The sequence below is a fragment of the Hippoglossus stenolepis genome, chromosome 12 (genome assembly GCF_022539355.2).
Source record: "Hippoglossus stenolepis isolate QCI-W04-F060 chromosome 12, HSTE1.2, whole genome shotgun sequence".
In the NCBI taxonomy this organism is placed as follows: Eukaryota; Metazoa; Chordata; class Actinopteri; order Pleuronectiformes; family Pleuronectidae; genus Hippoglossus; species Hippoglossus stenolepis.
This window is the reverse complement of record NC_061494.1, coordinates 24577930-24605339: the sequence shown is the minus strand read 5'-3', so window position 1 is coordinate 24605339 and position 27410 is coordinate 24577930. Positions and strand designations below refer to the sequence as shown.

Genomic DNA, 27410 nt, shown 5'->3' with positions numbered 1-27410 from the left:
CAGCTCCCACCTCCCACCTCCCAGCTGCCACCTCCCACCAGACAGGCAGCACCTCCCACCTCCCAGCTCCCACCTCCCACCAGACAGGCAGCACCTCCCAGCTCCCAGCTCCCTGCTCCCACCTCCCAGCTCCCACCTCCCACCAGACAGGCAGCACCTCCCAGCTCCCAGCTCCCACCTCCCACCTCCACCTCCCAGCTCCCAGCTCCCACCAGACAGGCAGCACCTCCCACCAGACAGGCAGCACCTCCCAGCTCCTGCTCCCACCTCCCAGCTCCCACCTCCCACCAGACAGGCAGCACCTCCCAGCTCCCAGCTCCCAGCTCCCACCTCCCACCAGACAGGCAGCACCTCCCACCAGACAGGCAGCACCTCCCAGCCTGCTCCCACCTCCCAGCTCCCACCTCCCCCCAGACAGCAGCACCTCCCAGCTCCCAGCTCCCAGCCCCAGCTCCCACCTCCCACCTCCCAGCTCCCACCAGACAGGCAGCACCTCCCAGCTCCCAGCTCCCAGCTCCCACCTCCCACCTCCCAGCTCCCACCTCCCACCAGACAGGCAGCACCTCCCACCTCCCAGCTCCCACCTCCCACCAGACCGCACCTCCCAGCTCCCCCCAGCTCCCTGCTCCCACCTCCCAGCTCCCACCTCCCACCAGACAGGCAGCACCTCCCAGCTCCCGGCTCCCAGCTCCCAGCTCCCAGCTCCCAGCTCCCACCTCCCAGCTCCCACCAGACAGGCAGCACCTCCCAGCTCCCAGCTCCCACCTCCCACCTCCCAGCTCCCAGCTCCCACCAGACAGGCAGCACCTCCCGCTCCCAGCTCCCAGCTCCCACCTCCCACCTCCCAGCTCCCACCAGACAGGCAGCACCTCCCAGCTCCCAGCTCCCAGCTCCCCCCCCCACCTCCCACCAGACAGGCAGCACCTCCCAGCTCCCAGCTCCCAGCTCCCACCTCCCACCTCCCAGCTCCCACCAGACAGGCAGCACCTCCCAGCTCCAGCTCCCAGCTCCCACCTCCCACCTCCCACCAGACACGCACCCCCCAGCTCCCACCTCCCAGCTCCCAGCTCCCAGCCACCCCCCACCTCCCACCTCCCACCAGACAGGCAGCACCTCCCAGCTCCAGCTCCTGCTCCCACCTCCCAGCTCCCAGCTCCCACCAGACAGGCAGCACCTCCCAGCTCCCGGCTCCCAGCTCCCAGCCCTCTCCCACCTCCCACCTCCCACCTCCCACCAGACAGGCAGCACTTCCCAGCTCCCAGCTCCCAGCTCCCACCTCCCACCTCCCAGCTCCCACCAGACAGGCAGCACCTCCCAGCTCCCACCTCCCAGCTCCCAGCTCCCAGCTCCCACCTCCCACCTCCCACCTCCCACCAGACAGGCAGCACCTCCCAGCTCCCAGCTCCCAGCTCCCACCTCCCACCTCCCACCAGACAGGCAGCACCTCCCCGCCCTGCTCCCAGCTCCCAGCTCCCAGCTCCCACCTCCCAGATCCCACCTCCCACCTCCCACCTCCCACCTCCCAGCTCCCACCTCCCAGCTCCCTGCTCCCAGCTCCCAGCTCCCAGATCCCACCTCCCACCTCCCAGCTCCCACTCCAGCTCCCACCTCCTACCTCCCACCTCCCACCTCCCACCTCCCAGCTCCTCCCACCTCCCAGCTCCCAGCTCCCACCTCCCACCAGACAGGCAGCACCTCCCAGCTCCCAGCTCCCACCTCCCAGCTCCCACCTCCCAGATCCCAGCTCCCAGCTCCCACCTCCCACCTCCCACCTCCCAGCTCCCACCTCCCAGCTCCCAGCTCCCACCTCCCAGATCCCAGCTCCCAGCTCCCACCTCCCACCTCCCAGCTCCCAGCTCCCACCTCCCAGCTCCCACCTCCCACCTCCAGCTCCCACCTCCCAGCTCCCAGCTCCCAGCTCCCAGCTCCCACCTCCACCTCCCACCTCCCACTCCCCACCCCAGCCCTCCCAGCTCCCACCTCCCACCTCCCAGCTCCCAGCTCCCACCTCCCAGATCCGACAGCCCCATCCCCACCTCCCACCTCCCCCTCCACCTCCAGCTCAGCTCCCACTCCCAGCTCCCACCTCCCAGTCCCAGTCCCACCTCCCACCTCCCACCTCCCAGCTCCCAGCTCCCACCAGACAGGCAGCACCTCCCAGCTCCCACCACCTCCCAGCTCCCAGCTCCCACCTCCCACCTCCCACCTCCCAGCTCCCAGCTCCTGTCTCTGTTGTACTGGTTTTTCTTTGCTTGTGTGGAGCTGAGTGGTGATAAACTAAGCTACCAGTTCCTCTAGTTTATAGCTAATTAGCCAATAGACAAAAACAAATAAAGTGAACTTGTGTCTTGCTAGCAAACAGACAGAGTTTAAAACAAACACCATCTAAAAGTGTGTTTTTAGAAGTTTTCTTTCCATTACAGTGAAAGAAGACGACATGGAAACAAAATAGACCAAAATCTCAAAATGAACCAGTACATGAAAAAACAATGTTTTTGTTGTTAGTGTCCTTAAACTGCAGAGTTTTGAATGTAGGCTCCTCATCCAATAACCATTCATTCTTCCTATTAGTATTTAACAATTGTGTGAGTGAGAGGGTATTCAAAGAAATTGTTAAGCTAGTCAGAGATGTGATACAAAATTTTACTTTTGGTTTAAATATTTTTTTACTATAAATAATTATGAGAATCATCACTTGAGCCCCTGGCCCCAACAATGCCTGTGCACGTCCCTGTCTCCAACCCTTGCACATAGTGGTCAGTAGATGAGGGAAATTTCATTTTACGGTAAACTATCCCTTTGAGGTTGGGTACCATGTGATGACATCAAAGCCAAAAGCTTTGGTTACCTCATCGAGTAACCGCACATTGCACAGTGTACGACTTAAGTAATTATTCGTGTGCCACAGAGGGTAAACCAGCTTTCACCAACAGCCATAGAACAGTATTTTACAGATGAACTGTTTTAAATCAAAGTCTCCAGGTTACATTTTAATAGGTTGCAACATTGAAATATATTAGTTAGACGGGCAGTCAAAAGCTCACCTCTTTGAGTGGGCACCCCACGTATGGAGGCTGACTTCTCCTGGGGTCCCTGAAGGTGTCAGTAAAGCTCCAATAGACATTAAACAGACTTTACTCTTCCAGCTCCCGAAGTTTATGGGATGTCCAACTGACTTCATGTGCCAATGTCAGTTTAACAGTGAATCTATCACCTTTTCCACAGTGTTGCATTATGGGGCGTTATGGGGTTAATGTGTTTTCGCCTTGTGAATCACCCAAGCTGGGAGAGAGACCCACAAATGTATTTTCTCCATTAATAAGGATTTAAAAATTATGATTGTAATATCTTAGTTTAATATCATTTCAACATATTATGGTCATTTTTTTCACATCAACCTAAAAAAAAGATTGCTAGCGTGCTAGCATTAGCATACTAGCGTTAGCGTGATAGCAATGTTTTTTTTGCATGATAACCCCGTATTTTCACCTAATTTCATATTGCACCCCCCTTCTTTGAAGACACACGATGCACTTGATTGAACTCGTGTATAGCAGCGATGTTACTGAACTGAACTGTTGCTCTAATAACAAAGCATCTTGCCAGGGTTGCATTCAGACCACTGCTAGCTAACTGAAGCTGTTGATTCATACGTGAAATAATGCAGCGCATCCAAGCTTTTCAATTTCAAATGTCATTGATTCACCTGCATTAGCATTGATGTTATTTGGATATTGTTTATTTAAGATTTCAACAATGTTATTACAAAGACATCCCCACAAAACTTTTGTCGTCTGTTTACATCAGGGGTGTCAAACATACGGCCCGCGAGGGGGTCCAGCTCGGCCCGCCGGATGACTTTGCTAAGTGTGAAAATTACAGAAAGACATAAATTGCATTTCTATAAAAGTAGCTGCTATTCCTAATCAGTCCACAGGGGGTCGCATTGTATCAGTAAGAGCATGCAAGTAAAGAGTAAGAGTAGCGATTTACACTGAGAACCAGAACTAAACAGCAGTGAATCAGCATGTCTCTTAAGAACATGGAGGTTTATGAGTCCAAACATTTTGTAATTTTTTGAATGGATCCAGTAATTGCTTCAAAAACAGCGTAAATGCGATGTCTGCTCCGGAGGCAGCAGCGCTCGCTGCTCGCTTTGTGACAAAGCGAGGGAATCTGCAGAGGAGAGCCCAGGCAGATCAACAGTGGGCTGACGGCTGAGTTTTTGGTCTTTATGTTTCTAGTTTATTGTAGAAAGACCTTAAAATAGGGTTTATCATCCAAAAACCTTCACCAATGATTTAAATATAGAGAAATATTGTCGTTATGTATGCGTTATTATGCTATGATTTTACTGGTCTGGCCCACTTGAGATCAAAGTCTGCCTGTATGTGGCCCCTTAACTAAAATGAGTTTGACACCCCTGGTTTACATTGACGACTACTGATGATGTAACAGCGTCTTTTGGGCTGTCCCAATTCGTAGGGGAAGATTTCAACCACTACCCCGTGTGACTCCTTTTCAAGGGACAAGATGACCCTCGAAAACAAGGGGGAGGGCCGAGGGGTGAAATGGGATTGGGCCTAACACTCTGAGCTAATCATTGGCTCTGAGGCCTCAGTCTGAGGACATGTGTTATCCAGTGTCTCTTTCTCATTGTCTTCTTTGGCCCCATGTACCAGTGTCAGCTCTCGTGCTGATTGCTGGACTTTCACCTTGAACACGTCACACTTCTCAGGTAACAGGCCTTTGTTGAAGAGCACAGACGTCAGATAGGAGAACAACACGATGGCAGCAATGGCAGACAGCATGGAGATGGTCTTAACTGGAGCGTACTGGACATAAACTCCATCCTCTAGAACACATCCTGGGAAGTGGAGGACAACTGGCAGCCCGAGTGATGGGAGTCCACTGAGAACTCTGAGCACCAATCCCACCACACAGCCCATAACAGCTCCGTAACCATTGGAGATATTGACGAAGAGGACGCAGACCAGTTGAGGGAAGATTATGACGTAGGCCACTTCAGCACCAAGAATCCAGAAGAGTAAGACACTGTTTTTCTGGCTGGTTAGTGATGTACCAACCAAACCCACGACCATCACAGCAATCGGATCACCCACTGAATCTCTCTGTCTGATGCCTGGAGAAAAGTAGAGAGGAGGAGGTGAAGAGGTTTGAGATACTAACTCTTATCTTATAATTCAATGTTCTCACCTGTGGCCTCAGGATGTTCTTGTATATGTTGGAGGTGAAGACAGAAGCAGCAGAAATCAAATCAGAATCAGCAGATGACATCACAGCAGCAGCAACACATCCAGTTCCGATTATGGAGATGAAGGACGGGGTGAGGTGCTGTAATGTGAGGGGCAGGACTTGAGCTGCTTCCCCACGTTCATATGGAAATGGAGAACCATAAGACGTCAGGTTCCAATCTGAGGAGCAGACCAAAGAAAATTCATACAAAAGAAAAACATTACAGTGGACACCGTATAAAGTGATCAAGGACAAAGTAATCAACCGTCCAAATCGTCAACAGAATCGCTCCTATTCAAAGGCTGGTTAAAGAACTTGGTTATAGTGATCAAGTAGTCTGCTTACAGTGATCATTTGGTCTTTTTATGTTTGGACAGTAAAATAGTTGTTTGTTTACAGTTGACTCTCCTGCACTAAGGACTGTGACTCAGCTCTTTGTTTTATATGGTAATGGATCAACCTTGGTTTCAAAACCCACTGTTTAGTACACAAATCAACAAAAGGTCACCTTGCTCTCTACCTGCTCACTAAGTTATGCAAAGATGTTGCTCCTTGGTTTCCTGTGATTTAACTATTGATTTAACATGTTTTGTTCTTTCCGTAACATTAAATACAACAGATAAGTGGATGTAAGATGTCACAGTTTACATAAGTATGTAGAAGTTGTCAGTACCTGTAGATGCAGCAGCTGCCCCAAGCAGTATTGGAGGTGTTCCAAACACAAGTATACGAAAGCAGCGACAGAACGAGAGCTTAGCTGTGGCTAATGAAGAAGCTGCCAACGTCCTCTGGTGTAAACACTGATATCCCAGACTTCCCAGTGACTTGAAAATGAAACAGATTTAAAATATGAGTCATGTGTCTTTATCTTGAGGATTTCTCTCAACACCAGTGAAGTACATTTGACATCAGCCACAGTTTTGCTCCATCTTACAAACATCAAGAAATCATCCATCATGATCCCGGTCTTCTCCAGTCCTGGTGCACCGATCCAGGGAGCGTGTAAGGTGTTGTTCATCAGTGTCTTGCTGATGTCCAAGCAGTTAGGGTTCATCAAGACAAAGGGAACACACAGCCACTGCAGAGACAAATACAAATGTAAGTAATGGACAAGGACTCCAGCACTTTATAAAACCTTAAAGAACAGCAACTCACCAAGCTAATGAATATAAGAACAAGCTGAATAATATCAGTGTAGGCCACAGAGTAGAGACCTCCCAGCAGAGTGTAGATGATGACAACTGCAGCAGAGATCCAGATACACAGAGTGTAGGGCAAATCCAGGACCACACTCATGGTGCCTCCTGTTAAACACCTTGTATCAGTGGAATTCTACTTATATACAGTCTGTACAAGTATCACTGACTCATATTCCTTCAAATACATTTATTTTAAACTGACATTTAAACACACACATATATGAGGAGAGGTTAAAGTGCTCCTGTATATTCTTACTTACCTAAACAAATCAGTGTTCCTGCTACCCATAGTATATCATTAAGAATTGAGGCCAGGCTCAGTCCAGCTGTCAGAACTTGTCCATACTTGATGTGGAAAGGGTCCATCATTGTGACACACCTCATTTCTCTTAGTGGTTTAGCAAACACCAGGCCACCTTGATTTAATGAGGGGAAAAACAGAAACTAATGATAATATCAAGAAATCACTAAAATAATGATTCAACTTGAGGTGAATTGATGAAGTAAAATTGCCAACTTAAACTTACATATAATAAAAGATAAGCTGTATGCAGTTAACATCGTGGCTGCCCAGGTTAGTCCCATTGACGGAGTGTACACCATCTCAGCTGTGCCAACAATGAAGCCTCCTCCAACCCATGTAGCTGCAGGATGGATCAACACACAGCAGATATTTGGACAAAGACTAAAGGTGAGATCATAATTCAGTATTATTGATCAATAGGACCAGTAGGACTTCACCCAACCAAGACTGTTGTTAGTCAAATCTGATTTGGCTGTTTATTATTCATATTAAACAACAATTCATGATGTGTTCTTGTAAAAGTAAATGTAATTTTATAAATTGCCAGATCTTTCTGCCTCCATGCCTGGGACAGACAGTTTCCATCCTGTTGTCTTCAGCTGAGCTGTCCTCACCTGTCATGGTGAAGATCCCCACCACCCAGTTGATGCTCCGGTTTCCCAGTAACGTCATCTCCATCTCACTGGCTCCACTTTTCTTCTGTTCCCTCTTGGACTTGAAAGAAGCCCAGATGCCGGTCCCAAGGACCATCAGGTAGAAGAGCACCATCAATATCACTCCTGGGATGTTCACTGCCATGATGAAGAATGTTGACTGTCTTTCACACCAGCGTGTTTTATAACCTGTATCTTGACAAACAAGAGAAACTGGAAAACAAGACAGACCATGTCTTCATTAGCATCTTGTCAGACCCTCATTATGTAAGTGACCACAGTTCTGCATCACTTCTCTCATCCTCTCTCCCCGTTCATTCAGTACTTTACCACCGACCCTCCTCACTCAGCCTGTCAGCCATGTACACCTCACCAGCTCAACTCCTCTCACCTGTTCACACAGCTGCTTTACATTACATTTCATTGAGCTGACCCTTTCTTCCAAAGTGACTCACAATAAGTGCATCAACCATGAGGGACAAACCAGAACAACAAGAATCAAGTGACTACATTAGCTTCAAAAAAGCCAAACTACAAAGTGCTGCATGTAAGTGACATATAAGTGCAATTTTTTTAATTAATATAGTTTTTTTAACCGAGGTGCAGTCTGAAGAGATGTGTCTTTAGTCTGGAGGAAGATGTGTGGACTTCCTGTCCTCATGTCCATGTGGAGCTGGTTCCACCGTTTAGGAGCCAGGACAGGAAACAGTGGTGATGTTGTTGAGTGACATCTACTCATGTGGTAAACAGCATTAAAATAGCCTAGTTGAAGTTAATCCATTGCATCTTTATATTTGCTAAAATTATACTGAATTTAATATTGTGCATCATTACGCATAATTGCCAGCAGTACCTGGCCTCTCACAGGAAACACTGGGGCACTGTATGTGCAACAACTCATCAATTATGGCTATTTGAAAAAATGTATATAATATTAAATATAAGTTATTACCATTCAATTGACTCTGGGGCACCAGCCTTCCAAAGAAAGAGTGATTAGTAATTTTTGTTCCGACCCGGCTCAAGTGGCCACGACAAAAAGGGAGACACACCAGTATACCGATTAAAGAACACAATGGGCCACAGGTGCTTCAGATCAGCCACATGCAGGACAGACAGACAGTTCACTCCCAGATTATACCCCAAGGGGGAACCAGAGGCCATCACACCCCTCCCCCCATTAAGACGGGGTCCAAACGGGATCACCGAAAAGTCAACACATCCTGAAAACCTGGCTATTAACACTCAGGCCTTACTAGGCTGGAACACAGGCTTCAACAGTCAAACTCATGAGTACCTTGGTTCCCACCAGGGCAGCAATGACCATGTTTACACCACCAGGGCACGAGAAAGTGCATCTGCCAAAATTTTACTATGATTAAAATCATCTAATTTTAGAAAACGTTGAAAGAATTTGGTCTGTGTATGTGTGTGTCTGCACTGTGCGTGTGTGCAGAGAAATCAGCAATTTGAAATAGTTTAAAGGAAAACCAAAGAATACCAGTGACAAGATGGTGGTAAAAAAAAGAACACAACGTGATGGTGATATCAAAGATGACTGCATGGCTGTCGTGTTTCTTTGTTCATGTCACTTGGACTCTACTGAACTTTCTCCTCTTATTGACCAGTCAGTACATGTCACATTCAGAGTGCTGCTATATGCTGTGTTTCTTCTATCACACGCTGCCAGCAAAGCCATCAGGGGTAACTTGGGGTTCAATATCTTTCATGCTGGACAACCTACTTGGACAAAACCCAGGAAACATGTCCTGATGTACAGTTAGCTGGTCAATGCTAACTCTGCTTTGTGGCTCCTGTTGCTTAAGACTTCTGCTGCTGCCATTTACTCCAAGTTATGTTTGGTTGATCCAAGGTGTGTGTCAATACCTTGGAGGCGAGTTGTAGCAGTTGGCTTCAGACAGGCCTGGGGGGAAACTGACAGAGAGAGGGGGCAGGGACGTGGGGTTTTACTGACCTGGTGATTTCATGGATTCTGGGGCACAAAGTGACCAATTTTGGAAAAAGGTTGAAAAGAGGAGCTGCAGCAATAGTTAGAATGACAAAAGTGATGTTTCCTGAACATCAGAGCATATACAAATTTCAAGTAATAACACTAATTAAAGCTGCAAACAGCCATAGTTGGGTCGTTGTGTGTCGGGTGGAGCTGCAGTTGTTGGAGGTTGGTTGACACAGCTTGGTTTTGTGTTGTGTGTTTGCACAGTGAATGAAGGAGTTACATGTCACATCCTGTTGCTAGTAGGAGGGGCTATGATTATGTTCAACGTGTTAACGTGTTTTCCACCATCAACTGTAAAAAATACATTTGTCGTGTTGCCACGGGAACACTGTGCAACATAAACTGACAACATTCATCATTCAGTCTTCATCATACTCTTAAGGGTCTTTGTTGTAGGGGGAGCTATCAAGCCATTTTGCCACACCAATATGCAAAACCCATATTGTCATTTTCGAATTATGTGATAAGTTTCGTGAATTTTCGAGCATATTTAGCCTCCTGAAAATATGATCAATTATAAAAATGAAACATACATTTTTGGTGCGTTGCCACGGCAACAGCATTCAACAAAAAAGCAAAGATTCATAATCTATCATCGATCCCGTCTAAAGGGTCTTCTGACCAAATTACAGCTGGATGTGGTCAACTTGCTCGGAGGAGTACATCACAGTATAAAACATGTCATTTGTTGTTGCCAGTAGAGGGCGCTATGAGTATGACTGAATATTGGCATGTAGATGTGTTCAGGCCGGGACTCTTATCAAACATGTGGAGCCAAAAACTTCCTGTTGGGTTTGGAATATGGGTCCTCTGACTTTTTTGTACGTCTGCATCTGATACATATGCTCAATGATTTTCATGCATTTTGGTAAAACGTACTGCAGGCGCTGCACTTTAGGGGGCGCTGTCAAGTCAATTGGACACACCCATGGCATGAAAACAAAGTCAATTTCTTTCAAAATTTTGGCAAAAGTTACCAAACATACAATTAATTACTCAAATAAAAAATAGGTAAAACAATAATGAAAATCATCATCGTAAATACGAGCAGACTAAAAACTGAGCCTTCAACAGGAAGTGGAGACATTCTCTGGTTTGACTTTGGATGAAGACACAATGTTTTCTTCACATGACCATCGAGCTGCTGAGTTTCTAGAAACATGTCACAGCTGTTATGGAAAACTAACACACACACACAGACAGACACACACACACACACACACACACACACACACACACACACACACACACACACACACACTGTCATTAAAACAGTCAATTAGAGGACAGGTGCTGGATTCCTCAGGCAGGTGATTTGGAGCGACTTGTCTGGACGTGAGGTCGTCCACTCGTCTCTGATTGGACGTGAGGTCGTCCACTCGTCTCTGATTGGATGGTTCACAGGAAAACGTTTACATGTGTTCAAGGTTTCTGGGTTTGTTGGTTAATGTCATCATCATGAGCTCAGTTCTGTTTTATTTGTTGTGCCATGTACAAGTTTTAAATTTAATTCATAAAAAATATGATCAGTACTTTTACTGTGGTATTGTAACTACATTGAGTACTTTTACTCACAGTAACTAAATCATGTGAACAAGCAAACGCTGAATCAGATGTTTGAGGCAGGAAATTAATTTCTGTGTGTGTGTGTGTCTGTGTGTGTTTGTGTTTCTCTGCGTGTGTGTGTCTGTATGCTCTTGTACAGATGTCTTTGTGAGGACCATTTTGAGCCTACAACCTACGGAGTGAAGACATTTCTGCCAGTCCTCACTTTGAGGACTGTTTGTGGGTTAGGCTTGGTTTTGGGGTTAGAATTAGGTTTAGGTTAAGTTAAGGGTTAGGATTAGTCATTTAGTTTGGATGGTTAGAGGCTAGGTAATGCATTATGCTGATAGTGTCCTCACTAAGACAGAAATACAAACATAAGTGTGTCTGTGCGTGTGTGTGTGAGAGTGTATTCCTGTACTTATACCTTTGTGAGGACCATTTAAAGCACAGACCTACAGAGTGAGGACCGGTCCCCACTTCTTCAAAGGACTGTTTGAGGGTTAAGACTTGGTTTTGGTTTGGATGATCAGTGACTGTATATAAAGATGATCAGTGACTGTATATAAAGAGGATCAGTGACTGTATATAAAGATGATCAGTGACTGTATATAAAGATGATCAGTGACTGTATATAAAGTAACACCATCAGTGACTGTATATAAAGATGATCAGTGACTGTATATAAAGATGATCAGTGACTGTATATAAAGACATCAGTGACTGTATATAAAGACCATCAGTGACTGTATATAAAGATGATCAGTGACTGTATATAAAGATGATCAGTGACTGTATATAAAGACCATCAGTGACTGTATATAAAGATGATCAGTGACTGTATATAAAGACCATCAGTGACTGTATATAAAGACCATCAGTGACTGTATATAAAGATGATCAGTGACTGTATATAAAGATGATCAGTGACTGTATATAAAGAGCATAAAGATGATCAGCGACTGTATATAAAGATGATCAGTGACTGTATATAAAGATGATCAGTGACTGTATATAAAGACCATCAGTGACTGTATATAAAGAGGATCAGTGACTGTATATAAAGAGGATCAGTGACTGAAAGAGAGACATAAGATGAATGACTATGGTATTGTTAGATGATTATAAGATGACAGATGTATATAAATGATCAGTGTATAGACTTAAGTGACTGTATATAAGAACTACCTGAAATGACAGAAAGCATCTTTGACCAACATTTATTTAATGTCAACTTATATCTTTGGGGTTTGGTTAATGACCTATACTGCAGCCAGCCACCAGGGGGCAATCGAGATGGTTTGGCTTTTTGGGAGTGGTGACGTCGTTTAAAGAAGATGTAAAGTTTAGTTGTTAACTGAAATCAAGCTGACGGCAACAAAAGAGCAACATCTGAAAGGTCCCATCTTCAGAAATACATCGTAGAAACTCCCTTAAGCTATCAGAAGCTCTGTAACTTTACGATGTCTCCACCCTCAGCCACGCCGCCGGAGGGAAGCGGACATGTCTCCATTTGCATTTATCGGGTGAGTCATCTTGGTTTGTTGACACCAGAAGTAACCATATTAGGAGAGAGGGGGTGGAGCCTGACTGAGAGCTCGGGGACACGCCCACCTCTACCTGCCTCCTTCACCACCTGGATGATACTAGCTGTCAATCACGCAGTGTCCACAGCCCAGTGGTTATTTCCTGGAGGACGTGAGTTTATCGGGTCGACGCTGACATTCTTCAAGAACCCAGAAGAAGAAAAAGCTTTTTGTTTTCACTCCTCTTCTTTTCTTCATCTGTCTCTCTCTCATCCATTTATTTATTTTTCTCTCTCTCTTGCTTTTCTCTCTGCCACGCTCATCCTCTCTCTCTCTTTTGTTTGCTCCAGTGCACAATCTCTCTATTCCTCTCTCCCTCCCTTTCTCGTAAGAGCTCTCTCTCTTTCTCACGTGTCCTCTCTCCACCCCTCTCTCTCTCTCTCTCTCTCTTCCATTAGCAGGAAGACGAGAAGAGACGAAACGACAGAGGCAGACGGAGCACAAGGAGACGAGAAAGGGACGGAAGAGTCGAGCGAATAAGAAGAGAGGAAGACCGAAAAGATAAAACGAGAAGAAGAGGAGAGGGAAAGCAAAGCATCATGGACGTTCTGAAGAAGGGATTCTCCATGGCGAAGGGTGGAGTGGTGGCCGCTGCCGAGAAGACAAAGGCCGGCGTGGAGGAGGCCGCCACCAAGACCAAGGAGGGGGTCATCTATGTCGGTGAGAGGACGGATGGGTGGGTGGATGGGGGGGCAAAATTCAACAACAGACAATGTATTTGACTTTAACAGTGTGAAAAGGTGAAAGACAACAATCAGACAGAAAGTGAAAATAGAGAAAACAGAGGTGGAGAAAAAGAATGGATGATGGAGAGATGATCAGAAGGACAGAGAGACAGAAGTAAGAATAAAAGAGAAACTGGAAAAGGAGGAAGGGTAATTTGACTTGAGACAACGTGACTGGAGCGAAGAGACGAGTGAAATTCAACACCGAACTGTGAAGGATGAAGGGAGGGATGGAGAGATGGAGGGAGGAGGACAAGAAGCTGACATATTTCAAATCAGAGAGAAGAAACCATCATGACGATGTGAAGATGAGGAGAAAGAAATCAGCAGAAAATTCAGCTGTTTTTTTCTATGAAAGGGATGGATGGAGTGATAGAACAAAAGAGGGGTGGAGGGAGCGATAGATGACAGGTTGAAAAGCTGAATCTTAAAATATAAAAATCATACGAAAGAAGGAGGGAAGACCAAAAAGTGCAATTCATCCTCAACATTGTGAGGTGAGGGATGGATAAACATTCATTTAAACGTATAAAATTCATATCTCGGGTTTTATTTTGGTGGAAAGTGCAGGATGAATAGATAAGATGAGGGGATGGGCGGAGGACAAGTGTAATTCTACACCAGAGCAGGATGGAGGAAGGGAGGGATGGAGGAAGTGATAGGTAGAGAAGAAGAGGAAAACAGTGCTAGAGAGATGGACGGAAGAAAAAGTGCTTGGACGGAGAATCTTTCAAACCAGTGGAGTCACCCTCTGCTGGTCATTCCAGATAATACAGGTTTATTAAAAACACGATGATTTAAATATCTCGTTAGAAACGTTAAAATCCTGAGAACTGAGAAGGACTGAGACAAACCGAGGTCAAAGGTCAAACACGGAGCACAGACACTTTACATAAGTGACGCAGAGAAAATGATGATCCGGGCGAAAAACATCAGGATCAACCGAACAAATAAAACAGAAAACAATAACAGAAACTGTAAATGTTGAAAAAGTGACGTTTGATGTTCACGTGTAGATCACAGATGTTTGTCGAAGATTAAAAATGATTATTAATTGATACGTGCACTCGTGCTCAGTCCTAACTCGACTCAAAGAAGAATAAAAAAAGTCAAAAGTGACGGAGATATGAGCTGATGTTATGAGCCTGCAGCTGCTTCATCATCATCATCATCATCATCATCATCATCATCATCATCATCATCATCATCCTCGTCCGGTTTGAAAACAGCTTGTGCGTCAGAATCACAGACAAAGACTCTGTTGAGTCGTCACGTGTCCGAGCAGCAGGACGCCCACGGGGGCTCTCTGACTCAGTCCCTGTGTTTCTGCTGAACTCGGACAAATACTATAACCAACAAACATTCACTTTGTTTTAATATTATTCAAGACGTCTATAATGAAACTAGATCTATCTTGTATGTTGTGAGTTATGTTATGTTCAGACCAGTACTCTGAAGTCAGATGCAGTTCCTCTAATGTCCACTAGATGCTGCTGTGGGACCTGGTATAAATTAGAAACGAGTCTAAACAGATCAGAAGAAAAGTAAATGAAATATATAATAAAATAAACAAATTAACACAGAATGGAGCAGAGCGTCAGGGTTAGGGTTAGGTTTCCTCCTGGTGACATGAATTCATTATTCAGTGTGTGTGTGTGTGTGTGTGTGTGTGTGCACAGAATCCAGGTCACACTCACACTCTCACTGTGTGAATGTTAACTCACTTCTTCTTCTTTGTTTTCCTCTTCAGCTGTTTTCTACAAACATAAATCATCTGTTTGTTTCTTCTCTCGTCAGGAAACAAGACGATGGAGGGAGTCGTGACCGGAGTCAACACAGGTAACACACGGCTGCACATGATAAACATGGCTCCCTACAGTCAAGCCACAGCATCCTGTTCGCCCCCTGGTGGCTGGCTGCAGTGTAGGGCATTAACCCCCCCTCCTCCATGTTAGCAGATGGGACATGGGCCAAACTAAAAAATCAAAGTAGACGTTAAATAAATGTTTGTTAAAGATGGTTTCTGACATTTTAGGTCGTTCTTATCTCACTGATGTTTGTTCAATATATACGTGTGTGTGTGTGTGTGTGCTTGTGTGTGTGTGTGTTTACATGACACTTTCTGTCGTCCAGTTGCCCAGAAGACAACTGAACAGGCCAACGTTGTTGCCGACACTGCCGTCACCGGGGCCAACGAAGTCGCCCAGGCAGCGGTGGAGGGGGTGGAGAATGCAGCTGTGGCGAGCGGATTCGTCAGCACGGTGAGTGACATCACGTCACATGACCCACGAGAAGCTGGGTGGAAATGTTGGATTTTAATGAATTTCATAATTAAGTGTCAAACCTATGTCTCCCTCTTCTGGCAGTGGGAGTAATTACACAAACACAGAAATCACATCAATAATGTTCGTCACTTTCTATCTTAGTCTGTTTTCCTTCCTCTTGACGCAGTTTAGTTTTCTGGAGAATCTGGAGCAACAATAAGTTTAAAAGATAATTTTATTAAACATAGTTTTAGTTTTTAAGGTACATAAGAATCTGGTTGTTACAGGTATTAGCAATATAATCAATAATAAATATATTTATTTATTTAAATTTATATTTCAGTTTTTTTTTTTAAGGCATTTTCTTCACTGAACAAAATTAATCTTTTTTCCTGCAATGAAACGAACATTTTAAATATTTCTCTTATGAAGGTTCAGTGTCTCAGATTAAGTGACATCTAGTGGTGAAGGTGCAGATTGCAAGAAACTGCCCCCCCCTCAGGTGACAAGGTGACAGGTTCTCGGCTCCTGTAGAAACATGGTGGTGCAACATGGCGACTCTGAGGAGGAGGAGCCTCCTGAAATAAACAAATAAAGACTGATTCTGATTAAACACTAATGAAACATCATGATAAAGATGATTTTATATTATATTTAATTTCTGCTTTAACAGTTCATTAACAGTAAACTGTATTTTTACAAAATGATCAGTTCCTACAATAAATTAATGTTTTAATCTGTGTTGATGACTTTAACTTTTTTTCTCTCTTCATTCACAAATCTCTGGTGATTGGCTGGGAACAGGAGGAGGCGGGACCAGTGGCTGAGGAGGTGCCTGATTGGTTGGGGGGGGGTGGATGAGCTACTAACTGATTGCATGGTTTGATGCTTGTAGCCTGAGAGGATTTTCGGACTGTAAACGTTTAATCAGTGCTTTTTCAAAGATTTTAACAATTTTTCAAAATGGGAAGAAAAACCCAGAATGCACCTGAAACGCTTCAGTTTATCTAAATGAGATCTGAGACGGAACCTAAAGGAATGTTACAACTACTTGAAACACATCCCCTGGGCTTTGAGTGGCTGAAAACATGTAATAAGTGCATCTCGCAGTTACCATCAAGTGAAACCAAAAGTGTTTGCATGCTTCATCTCAGTTCTCATCGTAACAGTTGCACGTCAGGAATCAAAACTGAACTCTGAAATGTTTCTTTCAGTTTTTACTTACGTTTTAAATATTGAGGCAGGAACAACATTATTATAAAACTGCTAATATCAGTTTGTGATGATGTTTTTCACTTATGTTCATAAAACTAACAAACGTGAAGGAGGAGGAGGAGTAAAAATACGATCTGACGTTCGTCTCTATGCTGATGACGTTCTGCTCTAGACTAACAATGTCAAACTAAACTAAACATCAGGTTGGAGGTTTTCAGGAGCATGAAACGGATTCATTCACATGAACTAACGCTTTCTTCAGCTTCTCTCTCCTCGGGTTTCACTCTTTTTTCACTTTCTTTCACAAGTCGATGTTCTACAGATCAGTGACTGTAAATAAAGATGGACGACATGACGCCCCCATAAAGTAAAGCAAAATCATCTCTATCGCCCCCTGGGGTCTGGCTGCAGTACAGGTCATAAACCTCCTCCATGTTAGCAGATGGGACAAGGACCAAACTAAAATATCAAAGTAGACGTTAAATAAATGTTTGTAAAGATGTTTCTGTCGTTTCAGGTCGTTTTTATCTTACTGATGTTTGTTCGAGTGTTTCTGATCAGTTTGGTTTTATTTGAGGTCAAGGAAAGATGTGAAGGAGAAGCCATAAGGAGTTAGGAAAGGAGAACCACGCAAAGAATCTGACTCCACTTACACTCTGCGGTTTGTACAGTACTTTGTGCTGACAGTGATAATAATGGCATTTTCTCCTTTGGAAGGATGGTCGATGTTTCCTCTGCTAAAGGAGACAAGTTAGGAAGCATTGAGGCTCCGACTGTAAATGACGTCATCACCACAAGATGGCAGTGTTCACATCTGAGATATTATAGCTTCCTGTTTGAACAGGAGGAAGAGGAGGCGTGTCTTCATCTTTATTAACATGAATCACGTTGACATTCAGTCACTGGTTGAGATATAAAGTTACACTTCTCCCTAAACAAACGTTGTGTATCCAAGTAGAAAATGGTTCAATCAGCAGATTTGAAAACAATCATCACCAGTGACGATGGAGTTCGTGACCTCGAAGTCAAACAGTGAAACAGACCAATGAAATGTGTTTGTTTACCTGTCGTTGCTCTGGGAGAAACGTAGCTTTGATTGTGGGCGGGGTTATGTGACAGTCACGTGACCTCTGCCCTCTCTCTCTCTCTCAGGCCGACCTTCCAAAGACAGAAGCTGGAGCTGAAGGACAAAGCGAACCGGCTGCACAGTAGGTGAGAGGTCTCATCTCGTCCCAGTGGACGGCTTTAAAATCAATGTTTGTTTCTATAGAAGTCTATGAGAAGATGACTTTATATATTATATATACTTCTCACTTTATAACGTCAGGAAACATTCAGGAGTTTCTGTCTCAGTCTCTAGTTTCAAGTCTTCTTCAAACAGCTGATGTTCATTTAGTGAATTATGATCATTTAGAGTCAAACAGACCATAAAGCACCGGGGGGGGGGATACCACAGAGTGATTGACAGCTAGTGTCGTCCAATGGGTGTGTGTTTAGTCCTTTTCTAATCCGATTTTCTCTTTGTCTGTTTCTTCCTCTCAGACTCCGAGGTGGAACAAGAGGAAACTAACGTCACATCTGTGCCGCCGCTCGTTTAACCTTTGACCTGCTCATCACTAAAAGTCGCTTCATCTTCACCACATTAACCAATAGACACCCTGTCCTCATATACCCCCCGTTGCCATGGTTACACTGCCTCTGCATCATACTTGTCTCTCATTGTCAGTTTGTAACACTCAGGTGATGCAACCATGCACTCAGCTGGTTGGTCGGTGTAGGACGACATCACCCAGGTCACTATGCTGACTCCGCCCCCTGACAGACACATCTGAGGCCTTTAACTGCATGTTGCTTTACTCTCTCTCACACTCACACACACACAAACAGATAAACACACGCACACACACAAACACACTAACACACACACAGTTATAATCAAGCTTCAGAGCAGATTGTTTTATAAAACACAAGTGAAATAAAGACGCGTTTGGAAAACGACTTTGTTTCTTCTTTACTTCCTGTTCTGTTTACTTCAACCACGCAAAGCTGCAGTTCTCACCTCTGACCACCAGGGGGCAGTGTGAATTAAAACACCTGAGACGCAGGTGACAGAGACCCAGATGTGATGTCACTGCTTGTTTGTGATTGGTCAGTTCTCAGCAGCAGGTCACTGAATAAGGGTTTGTGTCACACCACAGAAGAAGAAGCTGCATCAGATAAATCTTAAAACAGAGGAAACTTCCTTCATGACTTCCAGGTTGTGTAGGGGGCGCTCTAGAAATAGTCCAGAACGAATGCAGCTGTAGCCCTCATCACCAAAAGATCTGGAACCTCCTCGTGTTTCCAAGTTGACGTCTTCGTCTTCTACGTGTACGGCTCCTCTTCTTCATCCTGAGATCTTTGTGTTCTTCCAGTTTCACGTCCGTCACGTGTTAGAAACCTCATCAACACGTCCACTCGCTCTCTGGGAAGCTTCAGGACATTGTCCTGCTGTGTCCTCACATGGACTCTGACATGTTACACACATTTTACCAGGAGGCTGCAGGAGAAGATCCAGAACATGTCCAGAGACACTGACTTATACAGAACATGTGAGGAACATGTGAGGAACATGTCAGGAACATGTCTGTGGTTCAGTTCATGTCTGAGAACAGCTCAACACTGGAGTATTTCTTCTGCAGACTTCAGAGGGTTCAAATAACTGGAAGGTTTCTGCCTCGTCATGTTTTATGTACTTTTACATCTCAGACACTTTTAACATCAGATCGTGTTAGTGCGAGCGGCTCAGCTTCACATCAGATCATTTACGATCAAATGGTCAGACATGAAGACACATGTTCACTGACTGCAGGGTGGGGCCTGTTTCCATAGAACACACACACACACACACACACACACCTGATCCTCGTCTCCACCATCAACAGTCGCAGCATAAGAACCTGTTGTGAGGAGGGAGGTTAGCAACACAAATACGTCACCATGACGATGACGATTTTAAAACAAGGCCTCACACAGCAGAAATATAACATGAACAGTTCATGAGTTTTTCAGGTGATCGACCTGCAGTGGAAACACATTGATGTTCATTTCATTTGTTGTGTTTATTGTGTTATTGTCACTGCATGTCTGTATCTGGTTTCTGTCGTCTTTTACTTGCCTTAAACAATTTGCCCTTAGGATTAATAAAGTTGTTTTGTATTGTAGTAGTAATTATTCAGTCGCTACATTAGCGGGTTTCACCAGAACCAGGAGACGTGATCGTCCTGATCACTGAGGATCTTATATCTCAGATCCTGTAGTACCGTCGTCCACAGGACACAGTGTCTCTGGAACCACAGGACACAGTGTCTCTGGAACCACAGGACACAGTGTCTCTGGAACCACAAACTTTCAGCTCAGAGACGGATTTTTGCAACTTTTGTCTTTTGATTTTTGTACGACGTCACAAATGAAAACCCAATGTGTATCGCAGGCAGACGAAGGATCTGAGCAGGACGAGCGAGGGCAAAGCAGCCCCGGGGAACCCCCCCGAGTCATGTGCTCTTCAAAGGTTCCCATCGTCACAGACACTTCTCATGAACCTAAACAATAGAGGGAATGTTGTGATGAGTCACGTTGCCTTTTTAGAATGTTTCTGATGGGAGGAGACAAATGAATAAACCAAAACACACACTCACACACACACACACACACACTCACACACTCTCTCTCTCTCTCTCTCACACACACACACACACACACACACACACACACACACACACACACACACACACACACACACACACACACACACACACACTCTCACACACACACACACAGAGGCTCTTTTAATTGGCTGTGATGGTGGTGGAACCTGCAGTCATCGCTCGAGGTGAAAACAACCTTCAAACTGGACTGACTGGAGTGTTGCCATGACAGATTACTGAAGTTCCTCACCCTGGTCTCAGACCTGTGTGACAGGTCGAACGTGTGCGACTCCCTGCAGCCGCACCTGATTCCTCTCCAGGGCGAGGCCTGAGAGGCATCGGGACGAGGACACCAGCATCTATAAGACCGAACGTCGCACCGTCCAACAACACACCACAAACCACATCACAGCGGCAGCCATGGATTTCCTGGGTGGTTTAGCTGGTAAAAAAAGCGATGATCTCGTGCAAGAAGGCATTGCAGGAATGATCGGAAAGAAAGTGGGTGAGTAGTTATAAAATATCGGGATCACATTTGATTTTTACAGATGGTGGAGTTGTTGTACAGTGGGAGGATTTGATTCTTCCTGACTGGACCAGATTGAAACACAACCTCACAGAAGATGTTTGTTTTAATATGTTTCTTTTTCTCTCTTATTCCAGAGCGGGGTTTTTCAGTTTGAGACGTATTGATTTCACGTTCAGATTTTGTAAAGCTTTCAGTCTGAATCCTGCTTGCTGTCGAATAGCCCCTGCCTGTTCGAACTGTTAGAACTGTAACCCTAACCCTTTACTTCCAGCTCTTCTTACGCTGCTTTGTCGTGTGTGTGAAACGTCTGCTCACGGATTTTTCCTCTGCGCTTGGATTTCTTGTGCAACAAGTCCGTCGAAAAACCTTAACCAATAGAATACCAGGTGAAGTGTTGACAAATGAAATAGACAACACCCTCATTGTGGGTGTGTTAGCTTTACTTGGAACAGTAGAGGGCGGGACCACATGAATCCAGTTAAAGTAACCACCCGTACGGGACTCTAATTCTATTGGTTGAGGAATTCTGAAAATGTGAACACTTCCTGTCGGTAACAGTTCCACCTCGTCGTCCCTGCTCCGACTCTTCACCATCACTGCTCCTCTTCAGAGGAGTTTCTGTTACTAAGCAACCAGCTGCAGAGACAATCTACTTCCTGTTTACACCACGTGACCAGTGTACGTGAACGGTCATGTGACGTGTTTTCAGCTGGTTAGTTGGGACAGAGATTTTTACTGATATGGAGATAAAATAGTCATTTGGACAAAGGTTGATCATATTACTCTGGATGAAGCAAAAAAAAAAAAGTGGGGCGCTACAGAAATGAGGGGGGCAAGGATACTGGGTTTGAGCTTCGAGTTGTCCTGACTGAGTCAGATGTGATGAAAAGAAATCAAAGAAATCAGAGAAGGTCAGTTCCACTGCTTTTATTTTGACAGTTTGAGCGCATGGAAACAATTTAGCTTCAGGTGCCACACCTGTGACATATCGTACCCTGGACCCGCCCCCACCTGTAGATGTCAGTGTGACCTCATCACCTGAACTGTTTCATTGTCTGCTCTGCAGGGGACGTGGTGGAGGACATGGTGGGAAATGTCCTGAATAAAGATGGCAACAAGGAGATGGAGGAAGAGAAGGGAGGAGTGCTCGATATTGGAAACATCCTGACAGCAGGCGGTGAGAAGAAGGACGACAGTGAAGATGACAAAGGAGTCGGTGAGTCCTTCACAAACCCGACATCACTCGTACATGACGTGCAAAAAGCTTAAGATATGAGAGGCAAGTTTATCTACACATTTCAACAACGGGAAATTGAATGTGCTTTACATAAAATATAAAAGGCATCAAGCTGAATGGCAACAGCAACAGCAACATAAGACAATACAAAAAAGAAACATTTCAAAAGATATTCAAGTTAAAAAGGTGTTAAATACAGAAGAAAACATAAATAAATAAAATTGAAGAGTGAAAATAACGTGCAGTTTAAGAAACGAGTAAATGTATGATTTTATAAAAGTGACAAACAGGAAAGTGTTCAGCTTTGCTTTACAAGAAGATTTGGAGCAGAGCTGCAGTTCTCTTAATAAATGTGGAGCTTCTCCATGTTTAGTTTTATGTAGACATGAAACGAAATGTCCTGAAAGTGATGTTCTATTTATACGCAATCCCATTTGTACCTTGTACTTCAGACCCCTGGAAACTTTTTCTGTAACGTTTTAGAGAACTGCCTGCAGCAAAGAGCGTAACTCTTCCCCATTTACAGGGTAATTATTACCAGTATCACCAGTAGAAGATGTTCTGACAGTTTGTACTTGTAGGTGTTCTAATAAAACAAAGTAACGACCATTACAGAGCAACAAAGATTCAAGCTGTGTTCACCTCACACGCAAAGCACATGTTCACATTGTGTCATACGAGTGTACACAGGGGTGGTGGGAAATTTCCAGGGTCTGAATAGGGGAAGACAAAAAATAAAGCTGTAACAATAAAAGACGGAGCCAAACGTATATACGAGTCTTTACAGAGCACGTAGACTGAGAATAAGATGGGGCCAAGAGTGGAGCCTTGGGGAACTCCACAAGTAGAGTCACCAATGAAAACCATGAATGTGATGCAGAGTTAGTTGACTCCACCCACTTCCTCTGTTTGTGTGTTTTCTACGGAAACGTCAACGCTCCTTGTATTTTCCATTTGAAAGATCCCAAACTCCTGATGTAGTCATCTATATTATGTTAAAACAAGCGTCTTCTAAAACCCAAACCTGAAACCACACTACACAGGTGGGACATGTGAGCGTCAACACTCTCAAAGTAGCTGAAAGCTTCTCTCTCTTTAATTCAGAAAAAACTGAGCAGAACTCTTTTCTCAGGTGAACGAAATATGCCTTTGGTTCTTTTCAGACTCGATTTTCTGCAGCTCAGTTCATTTTGTCGAAATGTTACGAGTCTGCAGCTGTTTAATTTTGTATATTCTTTTCACAGCAGGAGCAATGATGGGCGCCGTTAAAGGATTATTTTAAGTCCTGAAGGAAACTTCTCCACCAGCAGTGTCCTAACCTGAGGATTATTTAAGATTCAAACCATTTTAATCATGTAACTGTAGAGAAGCACACGACAGACTCGCCTTATTTCTTCTTTATTGGTTGAAACTCTCAAACAAAATTAAACTGTAGGATTATTATTATTATTTTGAAATCTGTTGAACTGGATATAAAATAATGAAGATGTTTGTAACTTTACAAAGGTTTTTATGTGGTAAAATGAAGAGACGGGATTTTAATTGAATGAAAGAATCACTGTCATAAATGAACTGTATTAAAACACGAGTGTTAACTGTGTGTAACCTGTTCTCAGATAATAATCACATCACTTGTCAAACCTTGAATCTTAAAAAATGTAATAAATAATCTGTGTGCATATGAAATACTGGTGAAGTTACTGTCGAAATCAGTGTCTCTGGTTGGAAATATACATTTTAATTTTGGTGAATACATAAAGAAACGTTTGGGGCTGGACGCTGCTCACTGTTAAAATCTACTGGTAAAAATAAAGGTGATAAAATACAAACTGTTTTCTGTTGAACACTTTATATCTCCACTAATAATTATTAACAATCATATGATGTCACATAAATGATCTCATCCTCGTGATAAAAAATGATGTCATTCATTGATAAAAAATCTCTGCATCCTATTGGTCTATAAACATCACCTGAAGATAACATGTATTTCTATAATATAGATCTATAATCCTTTATAATCATGTGGGAGGAAGGATGTTATCATGACATCACAATGAAGGATGATGTCATAGGGACAACAACCAATAAGATGACAGACACGATCTACAGCTTTTTTAGATGAACCAATCACTCGTCCTCATACGGTATAAATGACATTAAAATATAAAGAAGTCACAATGATTTTTGGAAGATGGAGGTGGAATAGGAACTTGCTCCGTTCACTCCACACATCGACCTGGTGTTGCACAACCTCCAGGAACCAACACAGTGGGTGGTGCTAATGTTGGTTCCCACCTACCAGTAAACAAAGAAGAAGAAGAAGAAGAAGTTAGCGAAGTCGAGTGTTTATGTTGTAACTGACGGCCAAAAGGGGGAGACAAAAGTTGTCCTTTAAATAATCCAGAAATGTATTATTATTTATTATTATAATAACAATAATACCAAGTACCAAGCTGCTGATTTCAAGCCTTAGTTTGACATTTTGTCCAGAACCATCTTGGTTTTTTGAGTGGGATGGTCCTAGCTGTCAATCACACTGTGGAACCCCCCCCCCCCAACCCATCCGGTGCTTTATGGTCTGTTTGACTCTAAATGATCATAATTCACTAAATGAACATCAGCTGTTTGAAGAAGACTTGAAACTAGAGACTGAGACAGAAACTCCTGAATGTTACTGACGTTATAAAGTGAGAAGTAGAATCACTTTCTATAGACTTCTATAGAAACTACCAGAGGAGTCGCCCCCTGCTGGTCAGTACACAGAACACAGCTTTCAGGTACTTCAGCATTGGTTCCACTTTCTGGACTCGGATTCTACGTAGATATATATAAACAGTTAATAAACAAATCCTGTAAACACCTACATTTTAGAAAGAAACCTGATATTTAAATATCAAAAATATTATTTTAAACAATTTCCAATGTTTTTAATTAAAGATTAAAACTCTTAATTTTCTATTTCAACTACATTTAGCTGAAAAAGCAGCAATGGAGAAGAGTAAGACCTGCCCCCTTGACCCCATCCCATCTCACATCCTCCAGTCCAGGGGGTCCCGCCCCCCCGGGGGGTCGCGAGACACAGAGGGGGGGTCGCGAGATGCCGTCCAAAAAACAAATACAATTTAAAAATAATTTAAAATGGAATATTTAACACATTATTGTATAAATATATACATAAATATGAGTTGAAATTAGAATAAAACCATGCAATAAAAACATTTCCACCAGTTTTTTCCTTTTTCTTCGTTGACCCTTGAGGTTATTAGGACACGGATTAGCAGAACGAGCGAGAGGTACAAGGCCAAAAGAAAGTCCTCACGAAACAGACAATCCCAGCCGCAGCTCAAAGGGCATCACACCAGGTGGCATGTTTAATGCACAGGCAGGAAAGCCACACACAATCGGCAAACGTTAATTAAACCCGCTGCTGTAGCTATAAATCGGGCCATGCGTGGGGATAAAGTGGCCCGTGATCTGGAATCAGTGCCGCTGTCTAACGGGACTATTGCCCGGTGCATCACTGACATGGCCCAGGACACAAAGTGCCAGCTGGTGGACAGAGTTAAGAAAGGGAAATATGCTTTACAGTTCGATGAATCCACAGATATATCAAACTCTGCCCAGCTGCTTGTTTTCATCAGATACAGTTTTGACGGAAAACGTAATGCTGTTTAGCTCCGCGCTGGAGTGGACGTGCACAGGCGAGGACATTTTGACAAAACTAAAAGAAGAGGGACTGTCTTCAGAAAGCTGTATTGGTGTGTGTCGGGACAGGACTGGAGCGATGCTGGGGAAAGAAAGGACTGAAAGCGAGAGTCTTACAAGTGGCGCCGCTCGGACATTCCACACTCTGTGTTATTCACAGAGAATCTCTTGCAAGCAAAACACTTGAACCAGAGATTAAACATATTCTTGACATTGCGATAAAAATGGTCCACTACATAAAAACACAGGTGCGCGTATTTCTGATGGAGCAGGATCCCAGCTGAGCACCTCACTGACCCTGACTGGTTAACAAGGCTGGCGGACTTGTGCTAAAAGACTTTCTCAGCCCTGACAAACATAAAGAATAAATACAGATCGCAGCTAAACGTGGAGAATGATCTCCGAGTGGCCGTCTCCAAAACAAAGCCCAGAATGGACTTGCTCTGCTCCGTGCATGTTGCCCACCTGTCTCATTAGTGAGTTTAAGAAATGAAAGTAATGTTTAGGCTAAAATAAATAACCCTAAAGGTTTTGCACATGGCAGCAATAAGGTGTCTGCTGCTCATTATGTCCTCAGACAAACACAGACATCACCTGCGCACTTTGTTATACTTACAGCATGTGCTCACTCAGCCCTGTTGTTTATATTCTATTTCTTAAAATGCTATAAAATAATATCATGGCTGTAAGGCTGTTGTTCTTTTGTGTTGTATCAATGCCCGTGTTTGCATAGGCCTAATAGTGCGTGTGCGTGGCTGTTATATACCACATCCAGGGTCGGTGGGGGTCGCCAGTCTCTGGCACCGTTATTTTGGGGGTCGCGGGCTGAAAAGTTTGGGAACCCCTGCTCCAGTCTATCGCTCCTGACCTTCTTCCTTTTCTCACCCATCTTATCAACACTTCTCTGTCAACTGGCTGTTTCCCTAACTCTCTGAAGGAGGCAAGAGTAAACTCTCTCCTGGAGAAACCCCCCCCCCTCGGCCCGTCTGAAGTAAACCACTACAGACCTGTCTCTCTTCTTCCCTTTGTTTCCACAGCTCTGAGCGAGCGATCTTTAATCAACTCTCCTCCCATCTCCACCATAACAACCTTCTGGACCCTCACCAGTCTGGTTTGAAGGCCACTCGACTGAGACGGTCCTCCTTGCTGTCTCTGAGCAGCTTCACACTGCTAGAGCCGCCTCTCTCTCCTCTGGCCTCATCCTTCTAGACCTCTCTGCTGCATTTGACACAGTGAACCACCAGATCCTTATTCCCCCTCAGGACCTGGGAGTCTCAGGCTCTGCTCTCTCCCTGCTCTCATCCTACCTCAATGAGAGGTACACTTACTGGGTAACTTGGAGAGGATCTGTGTCTGAACCTTGTCCTCTCACTACTGGGGTCCCTCAAGGTTCCGTCCTGGGTCCCCTCCTCTTCTCTCTCGGCTCTGTCATTCACTCACATGGCTTTTCCTACCACAGCTACGCTGATGACACCCAACTAATCCT

The 27410-nt window shown here is 44.4% G+C and overlaps 2 protein-coding genes across 5 annotated transcripts; one reads left to right on the top strand and one right to left on the bottom strand.

The window, feature by feature from the left end:
• Positions 1–4583: 4583 nt before the first annotated feature.
• LOC118118890 (high-affinity choline transporter 1-like) lies at positions 4584–7618 on the bottom strand. Its single transcript, XM_035172384.2, is given in 9 exon segments — positions 4584–5107; positions 5110–5143; positions 5218–5435; positions 5930–6080; positions 6191–6334; positions 6412–6560; positions 6716–6871; positions 6983–7099; positions 7374–7618. Coding segments are annotated over 9 exon segments (1677 nt in total). The 5' UTR covers positions 7558–7618.
• Positions 7619–12915: 5297 nt separating this feature from the next.
• sncga (synuclein, gamma a) lies at positions 12916–18762 on the top strand. 4 transcript variants are annotated; one of them, XM_035172387.2, is made up of 6 exons: positions 12916–13220; positions 15083–15124; positions 15419–15546; positions 16354–16380; positions 17917–17972; positions 18307–18762. In XM_035172387.2, exons 1-6 carry the CDS (start codon positions 13100–13102, stop codon positions 18332–18334), a joined length of 402 nt encoding a protein of 133 aa, XP_035028278.1. In that variant the 5' UTR covers positions 12916–13099; the 3' UTR covers positions 18335–18762. The 4 variants fall into 4 exon arrangements, with proteins under 4 accessions (XP_035028278.1, XP_035028280.1, XP_035028279.1 ...); XM_035172388.1 differs by having other exon boundaries at positions 12921–13220; positions 17917–17976; XM_035172389.2 differs by lacking the exon at positions 16354–16380 and having other exon boundaries at positions 12918–13220.
• The last annotated feature ends 8648 nt before the right edge of the window (positions 18763–27410 follow it).

Bases quoted from the DNA above. Each gene is read 5' to 3' on its own strand.
- sncga (XM_035172387.2), top strand. From the start codon at position 13,100: ATGGACGTTCTGAAGAAGGGATTCTCCATGGCGAAGGGTGGAGTGGTG. The intron at 13,221-15,082 runs GTGAGAGGACGG...TTCTCTCGTCAG, and splicing joins GGAGGGGGTCATCTATGTCG to GAAACAAGACGATGGAGGGA. The intron at 16,381-17,916 runs GTGCCTGATTGG...TCTCTCTCTCAG, and splicing joins CGGGACCAGTGGCTGAGGAG to GCCGACCTTCCAAAGACAGA.